Genomic DNA, 12,687 nt, shown 5'->3' with positions numbered 1-12,687 from the left:
AACAAAAACAAAACAAAAACAATATGGGGGCCCAAAGTGCACGGTGACACCCGCGGGTGCAGAAAAAGTTCTCTGAATATGGAATCATTGCAATGGATAATGAATCAATCCATCAAAGAAAATCCTTTTGGTCTCGTTGGCTTATTGGTTTCCTAAAGGAAAACAAAAACAACTAAATGATTTGCAAATATCAGTGAGAATATTTTTCCTATATTGCACGCTTTTACAAATAGGGCCTATAATGGTGACAGCGACATGCTACAGTTTCAACATAATTATCTTTTGCATGTTGTTTCGACCATCAATGGAGCTATACAACCATTTAATGTGTCACAGGTATGTCTGTAAGTATATTTACTCTCTTAATCTTTCAAAACACGATTTCACAGTACATAATCATGTTAACATTTTGGAAGAAATTAAAGAAATGATTTACTAACCATAAAGAAAATGTATCAGTCAGCAGTACATAGGCCTATTGGTTCAGAACAACACATTTATAGTGAAAACAAAGTTCTGGTAAGGGCTTGTTATGGATGGTATGACAGGTTTAGTCATCAATGCTCGTACAGTACTTGAAACGGCTGCCCCATGCGCCCCGATTTCTGGATATCTGAAAGCCATTATCCTGCCATCGCTGCGATGGAGCGAGCCTATTGACCGTTCATGTTTATGTTCACAGTGCGACGCTGCTAGCACACACTGACACTGAGCACAGCACTGTAACTATCTAGATCCTTAGTCCACCTTTTTCTTATTTTCAGCTAAGCCGAATGGAGGTGTACCAGACTAGTAGAGGGAAGCCTTGTATTTCGTATAGGGGCTTCTCGTATACCGCAAGGAGGCGGACAAAAGGGTTCATCTATTGGCGTTGTCGGAATCGGAAAACCTGCTCGGGGACCCTTGTCACCCGCGATGTGGTTGGGCCCGATGGCTACGGGCAGCCGAAAGGGAACGTTTGTCATTCTCATCCTCCGAACGTGGATGCCGTGGCTGCGGAGCTGGCCAGATCCCGAGTGAGCGAGGAAAGTTACCGTGGCATAAGTTGGTATATTGTAAATCTTATGTTATCCCCGCTGACCTTCGCCAAGAAAGATTGTTTAACATGATCAGGAGGGCTAGAAACATGTAGATACCACAACATTACATTATCATTAATCAAATATTGCGCGAAAGCGGGTGTGTCGCGGTTGGTCGGAAGGCAAAAAAGGTAGGTTGGTGGAGCTGGTGCCAGTCGGAGCTACAAATACAATACAAAACCGGACAAAACAACCCTCTCTAACCTTGGTGTCTACGTCTACACCACAGTCAACGAAGTTCTGTAAGTTTCGCCTTTCAAATGATTCAGTGTATGCATTACGTATCATAGGAGTATGAAAATCCAAAACCCGATTCAAATCTCAGTTGATTTGATAACAATGTCTTGTGTATGAAAATATTTTCCTCATTGTTGTCTGGCTGGTAAAATGTCAATAGACAATCAAATGTATTTGCGGAAGACCAGTACCATGGTATGCATGGCATAGGTGTAGACTTTAATGCCTAATGACACATTGCATGATTGACATGCATTTAGGCCATAGGCCTAGCATGAAGTAGCAAGAGATTGATCATTTTTTTTTTTAATTGTTATTAAATTATTTATTTTGTAATATTATAGATATTAAACAAAGGCAGCATTCATTTTGTAAAGCAAGCCGCCCATTAAATTCGACCATAATGCCATCCAAATTTGACTGCTGGCTACATGTAAAACCTATAAATAATGCTTTTGCATATGGCCGAATTGTGGCATGGTAAGTTGAACCTTGGTGCATTTTTTTAATTATTTTTTATTTGTTTTATTTTTAACCCAGTTTTGCATCACACATAAGTTGGATAAGATTAATATTGTAAGAATAGATATCAGTAAATCATATCCTATAATCAGTTACTGGTAGTCCTGAAAAAAAATGGCATTAACACATCTTTTTCATTTAGATGTTCTCACAAATCTTACTCTTTCCCAATACCGTACAGATTTTCTTCAAAGACGTCTTTGGAGTTGACCAAGTTATGGACGTGGACTGGAGCAAGAAAGAAGAGAAAGCCCAGAGGAAGATTGATGCTGCAGCCTCTGCCCTGAATAAACTGAGCCAGGAGATTTGGTTGCATCCAGAACTCAACTTTGAGGAGCGACATGCCCACAAAGTTCTCACAGATTTCCTGGAAAAGGAAGGATTCCAGGTAATTGACTCCTCTTAGATGCAAGTCTAATATCATATCATTTGACACTTTGGAGAAAAAGCTCCCCCTCTGACCCCCCCCCCCCCCCCAAAAAAAAAAAAAAAAAAAAAAAAAAATGGCAGGAATCCTACATAGTTGATGAACTTGTAAACTCATACTCAATGTTGGCATGTTTCATGCTTTCCCACCTTTAGCTGTCTCCTTTTATTTTTTGTTTGTTTGTGTTGTTTTGTTTTTTGGGGTATGATAATTGCAAACATCAAAGAGACATGTCTGACATTATATATATTTGTGTGTGTGTGTGTGTGTGTGTATATGAATGTGCATGTGTGTGTGTGTGTGTGTGTGTGTGTGTGGGATGCTAGCATGTACATATTTTTGAGAAACACCATGGGTATCCAAGTACCGGGTATGTCAAATGATTGAAATGTTTTTGGGTTCTTTTTGGAAAATATAGGAGACTAATAGTAAATGCAGCTGCAATACCTGACAGTGATTCATCATGCATGTTTTTTTAAAATTTATTTTTATGTAATTTTATGTCATTTCGTGCTGCTTGTGTTGAATCGGCTCACTGCATTCGATTTTCATGTGTTTGAATCCAATCAATGCTGACCAGGTCACAAGGAACTTTCATCTAGAGACAGCCTTTAAGGCGACCTATGGGAGCGACACTGGCGTCCATGTTTGCGTCATATGCGAGTATGATGCTCTTCCCGAGATTGGACACGCTTGCGGACACAACCTCATAGCAGAGTGTGGAGCTGCAGCGGGATTGGGGATAAAAGCAGCGCTCGAAATGGATGAAACCCCAGTTGGAAAGGTTAGAAAATATAATGTAATTTCATTGTTAACTGAAATTAAAAAAGAAAAAAACAGTTTGATTACTGATTCTGGACTTATAGATGATTTTGTGATTTATTGAAAGTAAAAATTAGAATATTCTGTAGCAAAACTAGTTTGGAAAATTTTGACCAGACTGGAATATATTCACAGTGTTAATAAATGTCAAACCAAAGTTTACAGACTAGCATACACTCACTGGCTATAGAAGTTGGATCGTCATGTGAAATTGCTGAACTGTTTCCACTAACTTGTATCAGGGGTGGACTCTACCTGGTACTCATTTTGTGTTCATCATTACGACACAGAGTAAAGATGCAATTTTGCATTGCAAGAAGCATGTGGAGAACTAAAAGCAGCATGGACATTAAAGTATCTATTTTGTTGAACGATGTATTGTATACGGCATATATTTTGCGAGTCTAAATTTTTGTGAATTAAGAATTCCCGACAATTTCGTGAGTGGTTAAATTCGCGATCATGGAGTCTTGTACTGAACGGAGAAGTGTACATGCATACGTCACATTCACATCAGGATCAGAGTCAATATTTTCGTGTCTTTAATTTCGCAAATATCACCTGACTCGCAAAATTCACGAAAATAAAATCCTCATGAAATATTCGGCATATACAGTAAATATACTGATGTGGTCACTCTGCCTTCAGAGTGAGAAACACATTTGGAACGTAACTCTGGTATCCAGGAGAATGACTCTGTCCCTCTGTTTCCCAGGTTACGGTGCTTGGAACACCAGCTGAAGAGGGCGGTGGAGGTAAGAAGGACCTCATCAAGGCTGGCGTTTTCCAGAACATCGATGTTGCCATGATGGCCCACCCATTTCAGCACAACATCTCACGGCCCATTGTCTTATCATTGGTTGAGTAAGTATTTAAAGCATCCAGACAGCTACTCTGTTATTTTGTTTGTTCATTGCTCGTATTGTCACTAACCAAGGAAGCGCATACCAACATCCTAAAACCAACTCAGATGTATTGGTTCTGTTTGTTATTTTTGCTATGATCTTGTCACTCATAGTGTAAGCATTATAATAGCATCCTGCTAGCTACTGTAAAATTTTGTTATGTTGGATCCCATTTCAAATTCAAGTAATTGCAATTAACATATTTTATCTTGTTGTGGTGAAACTATCAGGAATCAATGTAAAGCCACAATGTTGTGAACTCCATCCCTGATAAACTAAAAAACAAAAAAAGTATGCTTACAAAAATCTAAAAAAAGAATGCACATCAATAGAGCACACTTCCCTTTTTGTCAAATGATTAACATTCTAATTTGACTGCAAACAAACCTCTCTAATTTGAAAAGACTCCCCCTTATAAACAAGGATCTTTAGTCATTTTCAGAGTCAATTTCTTAACCTAGACTCTTGTTTTTAGTATTTTTGTGCCATGTTAGTATGCTCTATGTATCCTTGCAATGCAATGTTCACAATGGTGAAGATAATAATTGATTACAAGATTGAGGGGAGTAAATCAAATGTGTGATGTTTGTGGCTAATGCATTAAACCCAGAGTCTATTAAACCACCTGTCGTAGTAGAAGTATCATAAAATCATCTTGTCTGTTACAAGTTACAAATGAAGCATGTGCAATGCTTAATCATCTGAATGACAGCAAATGAAAACAGCAAAACAAACTGACAAGTTGTAGAAACGTATATAGATGTATGTAGGCGTGAATCTTTTTAGTGACATTTGGGTTTGTATTTCATACAGGGTGGCCATTCACTTCACAGGACGCGCAGCCCATGCTGCAGCCTCCCCCTGGCTCGGACAGAATGCCTTGGACGCTGCTGTGATGTGCTACAACAGCATCTCGGCCATGAGACAGCAGTTCAAGCCAGACTGGAGAGTGCACGGTGGGTGCTAGCCTTTTCCAGTGACCCTCAGGCTGTTGGCACTGAGAGTCTTGAGCAAAGAGAGCTGATGCTGAGTGTGTCACTTCAAAAGCCCTTTTATTGAATTCAGTGATTTATGTGACTTGTATTCGTGAGCTTGTGGAAAACCGAACTGAAGCACCTCTCCTTGTGAATAGAGGAGTTGGTCACTCTGACCAGTTTAGCTGCTAGATTCGCCCATTTGCTGTCAGTGTGATACAGAGTATGCAGTTTTAGCTTATTTGAACAGGGCTCTGCTGATTGGTTGTGACTTTAGCTACCAAATTCTGCAGTTTGGGGAATTTTGGACAGGTCTCTAAATGCCCTCAGGCATTGGCTTGCCTGTCACAGGTAGCTTGGCTCTTGGCTAAACAATATGATATTAATTAATTGAATGTTGTATACTACAACCAATGGTTTCTTTACAGTTTGTCACCTTCCCTTAAGATTGGGACATGACATTTGCTCTACCGACAATTATTTTCTCCAAGGACTTAGGGTTGGGGTTTGTGGTTCAGGTTATAGGTTTAGGCAGATGTTTCATGGGAGCGACTGTCATAGGAGCAAATGTCGTGGAACTGCTAAAGATTTGTATAGGAATATCATAATATGTTGTGTCACATGAGAACCACAAAACCTGCCATCTGAGGCTGCGAGCATCAAGTTCTTGTGAAACTGTGCCATGCTAAAAAATGAGGACTAAAACATTTGCATTCATTTGAGAGAAACTGTACCTGTCTCTTCTCGCCTGAAGGAATCTTTTCTAACGGTGGTGCCAAGCCAAATATCATCCCAGAGGAGGCTGAGCTCCTGTACTACATCCGGGCTCCCAACGAAAGAGAGCTAGCAGTGCTCAAGGAAAAGGTGCTGGGGTGTGCAAGGGGTGCAGCAGTGTCTTCTGGATGTGAGGTAAGGGGGGAAAAATATTTTGAAGGGACAACATACTTGTAAGAGTTCAGCCCAGTGAGAAAGTGAACTTAACTAATTTCAAATTGTAAGTTATTATTTGACTTTTGGAAAAAAACACCAGCCCAGTATTGTCAAATATAATACCCCATGGAGATGACAGGTATTATGAATTAAAGAAAAAAAAAAAAATCTGTTAAAATTTACAATTCAACTTTGAGACCACAGAGGTTTTATCCATAGAGAAGTATTATCAGTGGTCCAGACTAGTACTGTATAAGTGGTTATTTTCGCGAGGGTTTGATTTTTGCGAATTTCGCGAATTACAGTTGGATCGCAAATTTAACAACACGCAAAAATGTCGCCACACACTAGAGTAACAATACATGCAAGATAGCATTGGTGTCAGTTCGCGAAATCAACATCTCGTGAAAATGTCTGTCACCTTCTAATTTGCGAAAATATCTGTACGCAAAAATAACAGCTTATACAGTATATGATTACCCTTAAATATACCAGTCAAATTTTCAAGTCATCAGCGGCCTAATTGAAAGTACTAATCCTCCTGAATTATTATGTAGAGATGAAAAAAGCAGCAGCTGTTCACCCCAGCAAAGAAGTTTTTTTTTTTTTTTTTTTTTTTTTTTTTTTTTTTTTTTTTTTTTTTAACACAGGCAAAAAAAAGAAAGAGTGGAATGCTGGGAATGTCATTGAAGCAGGCAATCAGACCTGCGTATGCTACAACCTGCAAAAATTACTGGAGTCGATGATCGTGAATGAATTGAAATGTGGCTCCCCGCTGGAGTTGGCTAAACATGATTGCGGCACGTTAAGGGATATTAAACCTGAACAGACAAAGTTCTGAAAAGTCAAAATGATGTATCCTTCTTTCTATTTGTGTGATAGGTTGATTTCAAGTACCACTGTAGCTACGCTAATTTGGTGAGCAACCCAACCTTGGCCAGCATCTATGAGCAGAAGGCACAGGCCTTGGGGGTGGAGCTTGAGGAGGCACTTTCTGCGGGTTCCACGGACATGGGGGACACGTCCTATGTCGTCCCCAGTATTCACCCTATGTACTACATTGGAACAATGGAACCCAACCACTCACGAGCTTTCACCCAATCCACAGGTCAGCAGCAGTAGGGTCAATGTTGATAAGAGTGACTGTTCATTCATTCATTCATTCATTCATTCATTCATTCATTCATTCATTCATTCATTCATTCATTCATTCATTCATTCATTCATTCATTCATTCATGCATTCATTCATTCATTCATTCATTCATTCATTCATTCATTCATTCATTCATTCATTCATTCAAGCATAAGGCACAATGTGCTATATGCTTAATACAACATAGTGTCAGTGAATAGGTGATTGATATGTTGTGGATACCTATCATTTGTGTAGTATTTCTATCTCTGGGAACAGCGAGAATGAATTTCTTTTCATTCTATACCTTCCTGCTGCTCTTCATGTTCTTCTCGCCAAAGGTTCAGTGTTATTCATTTAAAGAGAATTTCTGTGATTTTTTATTCTTCTTCTCTATCTTCTTCATCCACTAGCTTTACTTCCTCCCCTCCCAAAATAATGTCCAGCTGACTCCATTGCTCTTTTTGCTGTGAATCACTCATATTAAGTAATGTTTTGTTTTGTATTTGCTGGTCCACAAATTCGTCCTACAGGTGCCCCCGAAGCCCAGGCTCCAACACTAGTCCAGGCCAAGGCCCTGGCCCTGACAGCCCTAGAACTGCTGCGGCCAGGAAACCAGCACCTCATGGAACAGATCAGGCAAGACTTCAGGACACAGATGGATCAGGAAGACCCCAAGGCATTAGTTCATTAGTGATGGCAACAATTTGGTTTAATAGATTAATCCTTGCAATCCAATGGGCAATGCAATTATATACATTGTTAAGAGGATGTTCAATTTGTTGCCTAGTGAGAGTTAATGGCAGAAGGTACCTTAAAAGTATATGGTCCCTGTGGTTTAGTTGAATGCTTGCATGGGTGCGCGGTGCAAGTTTCCTATAGAGACCTATGCTATCGACTCCTCTTTAGCACTTACGCTTTTACCCATTTCCCCAAGTCCGAAGAAGTCCAATCCACTGTAGTCAGTGGTCCGATCACAGTTCAGCTCATGATTCGACTGAGGGGGATGACAGCTTTAGCAAACTTCTTTTGTGATGTCATACTAAGAAGCACATAAGCACGCTTCTTGGAATCACTACAGACTACGTGACACGCAGAGAAGATAACGAAGGCAATGTTACCAACCAACACCTACGTGCTTTACTCTTGATGACAGCTCAACTTCGGCAATCTTTGTATCATGCTAACGGTGATCGCAGTATCATCCAACAGCGCTCTCGCACCCACCTGGACTATGGTCCTTTAACTTGTCTTCCGATGCAGTAAGGTCAAGTTGCTCACAAGGTCAGCTCTGCCGTCCTCCGTCATAACAATTCTTTCTTTTCCCCTCACATTGTGGGAGTGCTAGGGGGACATTTCATAAAATGCATTGCCTTCAATACAAATTGGTCAGACAAATTTGCTGTCAGCTAATCACATGCAAGGATTTCTGTAGCTTATAACAGTTTGTCAGAAAAAATATCTAACCAAAAACGCTTCATGAAATGCCCCCAGGTTGTGATTTTCACACCGTGATCTCTTTCAGATGTTTCAGTGCCATGAGAATGCAGGTTTGATTCTAGTTTTTCATACATATGTGATGCAAAGTATATGCTTTACTCAATGTATACTTGCAGTGATGATATGCAGTGATGATTATCCTCACATCAGAAAACATATCGGCCAGGTGGATGACCAGTTTCACTAGCTGCACTTTAAATGTAGATATTTAGCATTACTCGGGTAGATGATTAGACAGTACAGTTGAACCTCTCGTATCCAGACAAGTCGGGACCGGGGCTCATCCGGATAAGGGATTTGGCCGGATACGGGAGACTCGATGCTTTATACATGTACATATACATACACATGTACTGATGTAGCCCATTGTAGTACCACATGTAGTAATGTGTATACTGCAACCTTTTCATTGTTACACTCAGTAACAGACCCCAAAATAGGGTTTCGTGTTTGCAAGAATGAAATCATTTTCTTTTATAAATTCTTGGGATGATTTACCTAAATAATTATTAAGAAATGTATCAAGTATATGTAATTCATGTGTGTTTGTGTAGGAGTTCTCAAGGAGTTGGGAATCCCCCTTTCCTCCCGTAATTATTTTTAAAAAAATTACGGCGAGATTGCGTCCGTATAATAGAGAGATCCGGATAAAGGGAGGCCGGATAAGAGAGGTTCAACTGTATATTTAAAAACAAAACAAAACAAATCATAGAACTTGAGCAAACTTTCATTGATAGCCCATTTGTCAATGTACACAGAGAGGTGTTAATGCTCAGATGACCTGCCAAATTTATCTGAGGTGATAAATACTGAAGTAGTATTATCAGTGTGGTTTATGATACTCAGAGAATACTATTGAACTGATTTACTCAATGCACGTTACAAACATTTGCTATGTTGCATTTATAGTAACCTAATGTGTCAAAAAACAATGTGTGAAGGCCTTCTTGCCTAGGGAATGTGCAAAAAAAAAATCCACATTTATCATAAACTGGACATGAAGTGGTTTGGGAAATGATTGTGACAAATATCAGGTATAGTATTATATTGCTGTTGTGGAGTTGTAATCATTGTCTCACACACGTTTGTTTTGTAGATACTAGAAAGAGCACTATGATACTTCAAAAACAAAATTGTTTGTAAATAATATTAAAAAAGAGAGAGATGAAGAATAACTTTTTATATGGTTATCAAGGTGGAAATCTGAGAAATGATAATTGAACATTTGAAATCTTGTTTGTTCCTGAAGAGTTTCGCACCGGAGACAGAGATATTGTATAACAGAAAACTGTTGACAGTAACATTCAGTTTCTTACATGTAGCGGTGTGCATGAAATGGATTGCTCTTCAGTCTAGTCAGATTTTCATTTGAGAAACCTTTTTTGAAACATTTTTCTTTGAGTAATTAATGTGGTGAAGGATGTTGAAGTCAGTTCTCTTGAAGCCTACTTTCACACTCACACACACACACACACACACACAAAATGCAATGCCACTGCCAAAGTTGTAAATACTAACCGCTCAAAACAAGTACAAGTAGAACCACTGACATTTTTTTATGCCTCTGCCAACGAAGTGGCCGGAGGCATTATGTTTTCGGGTCGTCCGTCCGTCCGTCCGTCCGTACATATGTCCGTCCGTCCGTCCCGTTTTGTTTTTGTCGATATCTCAAGAACCGTGTGGTGGTTTTACATCAAACTTGGTATGAGGGTATAACCTGGGGGGATAATACTTTGTGTAGATTTTAGGGTCACGGGGTCAAAGGTCAAAAGTCACAGATTATTTTGTGAAAAAAGGTTGAAATTTCATGTTTTTCTCCATATCTCGCAAATGGTTCAAGGTATCTTCATGGAACTTAGTATGTATGCATGTACCGATGGGCAGTGATTATCTAGGGAAGTTGGGGGTCATGGGTCAAAGGTCATGGGTCAAAGGTCAAGGTCAACTCCTCAAAATATCACTACTTTCCTTATATTTATGCAATGCCTAAAGGATTTTTTTTTTTAACTTGATGTTTGCATGTATAACCCAATATATATTCTGTGGGAAGTTTCTTGCCAAAAGGTCAAAGGCCAAAAGGTCAAAGGTCAAGTGAAAGTGCTAAATTGCACTTCTTCCTCCATATCTCAAAAGTAACTCAAGGTACAGAGACTCCAACTCTCCCGTTTTCGACGGGAGATCTCCCGCCGAAAGCCCATTTTTGCACAATCTCCCGTTCTCCCGTTTGAGATTTGATTTCTCCCGCCCTGGCTCTGTGTCTCCTGGTGGAAAGGATTTCTTACTTATTTCTATCGTATGTTGAAAAAATAAGCCTTAGATAGCACCAGAGAACATCTAGAATCCTACGAACTTCGCGCTTCGCTCACATCAACTTGGAGTCTCCCGTTTGCTAGGGGTTTCGGGGGGGAGAATCTCCAGATCAGAAGGTGCTTGGGGTTGGAGTCTCTGAAGGTATTATCATGAAACTTACATATTTATGCATGTTCTACCTAACAGTGATTCTCTTTGGAACTATGAGGTCAAAGGTCAGAGGCCAGGTTTAGATAATACTATTTTACCATTTGATACTGAAATTATACTTTTTCTCAATACCTTGAAAATGACTCAATGCATAAACTTATAAAAGGTTCAAAAGTCAAGTAAAAATCATCAGTTCCCTCAAATACCTGCACTCTGACGTTTTAATCATTCATCCAATTGAACCTAGTTCTAGGAAAGTGAACATTCAGCACATTTGTGGCAAACCTGTCATTTTAATATTTTGCCAATTGTGTGAAACTGTCATCACACATTATCAAGACATTGTACTATAGACCTATAAGGAGAACCATGCATTATTGCGGAGGCATACACCAGTCGCCGTAGCGACATTTCTAGTCTCTATGAAATCTATTTGTGTGGGTCGTCTGTGATTGTTATTTGTGAAGAAACTTCACAATATGACTAATCTTCACCTTCTTATAGCAGAAAGAAGTGAACCCACAGAATTGAAACATGCTAGAAGTTCCCTACCATCCATGTAAAATCTGCCATTTTATGTAATCTCTATTCCCCACGTCTCTATTTTTCAGCCAACCTTAACAGCATGCAAGAAACCCTGAGCAGAGTTGAAATTTCCTGGAGGAGCTTGAACTCAGTAGCACATGATGATACCATAGCCTTCATGTGTGCTTGCCCTCCTTGTAATTCTACTTCTTACCTTGTCACTGGAGACCGAAGTTTTCGAGTTGCAGTTGCAACAAATATCATGGAGTGTCCTATCCCCTGTGGTGAGAGTACAATACAGTTTGTTGCAATCCACTTCCATTGTAGCTACTTGAGCAATCATTTCCCCGCCAGATCAACTCATTCTATATTTTTCCAAGTGTTAATATAGCCTATGTATGACAATTAGAGTGTAATGTAGATTTCAGGGTCTGATACCTGGGAATGGCAATGGTCAGCAATTCAAACTGAATACAATTTTGTATGTACATGACTTGTGGACAAACTGAATAGATGATTTCTTTTATTTTTGTATTTTGTATTTTTTTTGTTAGGTTGGTCATTTGTCCTCAGCGTACAATGCAATTTAAAGTACCTTTTATCTTCTTTTGTGGTTTCTCCACGAACGAAGAAAATTATGAGATTCGCAGTTTGTGGATATATATCATATGTGACCGTGCACCTCAAAAAGAACATAAAGTCGCACACACTGATTTTGCGTGAGGACTGAAAATAAGTTAAATGGGTCAACCCAGCCGAACTTGACTTTTTCATATTTTCTGAAAGAGCGGGTCTTCTTTTACATTATGCTAAAATTTGGTATCATAAAACGGGCAGGAAAGTGTGGTTTTTTAGCAGTTTATCTCGAACATTTTTGGTAGAATAGTGTGATTAGGTGTGTCTTTAGAATCCCTTTATCATTTCTGAAAAACCTTGTCCACACTCTTCACTTTCAACTCTAATAACTTTTGAAAGGATAATGCTACTGCTTTGAAAGTTGGCATTAATTATGGACAGAATGTGTTAATGAGGTATGCTTAATTTCAGTTTAATCTGATAATCCCTTCATTGTTGTTACTATGGTGGTTTACTTCCCGTTTTTTGTCCCATTCATCGCACAGCCAGCACGGTTGGTAAAGATTAAGTGCTTGAATAGACACTGTACTTCAGAG

At 39.3% G+C, this 12,687-nt stretch overlaps 1 protein-coding gene across 1 annotated transcript; it reads left to right on the top strand.

Annotated features, from left to right (window-relative positions):
• The first annotated feature begins 1,243 nt into the window (after window positions 1-1,243).
• On the top strand, window positions 1,244-8,320 carry LOC139744097 (xaa-Arg dipeptidase-like). Its single transcript, XM_071654553.1, has 8 exons — window positions 1,244-1,321; window positions 2,020-2,226; window positions 2,846-3,049; window positions 3,803-3,951; window positions 4,806-4,948; window positions 5,721-5,875; window positions 6,779-7,004; window positions 7,564-8,320. Exons 2-8 carry the CDS (start codon window positions 2,056-2,058, stop codon window positions 7,722-7,724), a joined length of 1,209 nt encoding a protein of 402 aa, XP_071510654.1. The 5' UTR covers window positions 1,244-1,321; window positions 2,020-2,055; the 3' UTR covers window positions 7,725-8,320.
• The last annotated feature ends 4,367 nt before the right edge of the window (window positions 8,321-12,687 follow it).

The sequence above is a fragment of the Diadema antillarum genome, unplaced genomic scaffold, assembly GCF_040938485.1.
Source record: "Diadema antillarum isolate AM-2024a unplaced genomic scaffold, OU_Dant_1.0 seq00001136_RagTag, whole genome shotgun sequence".
Classification (NCBI taxonomy): domain Eukaryota; kingdom Metazoa; phylum Echinodermata; class Echinoidea; order Diadematoida; family Diadematidae; genus Diadema; species Diadema antillarum.
This window is presented reverse-complemented; position numbering and strand designations above follow the sequence as displayed.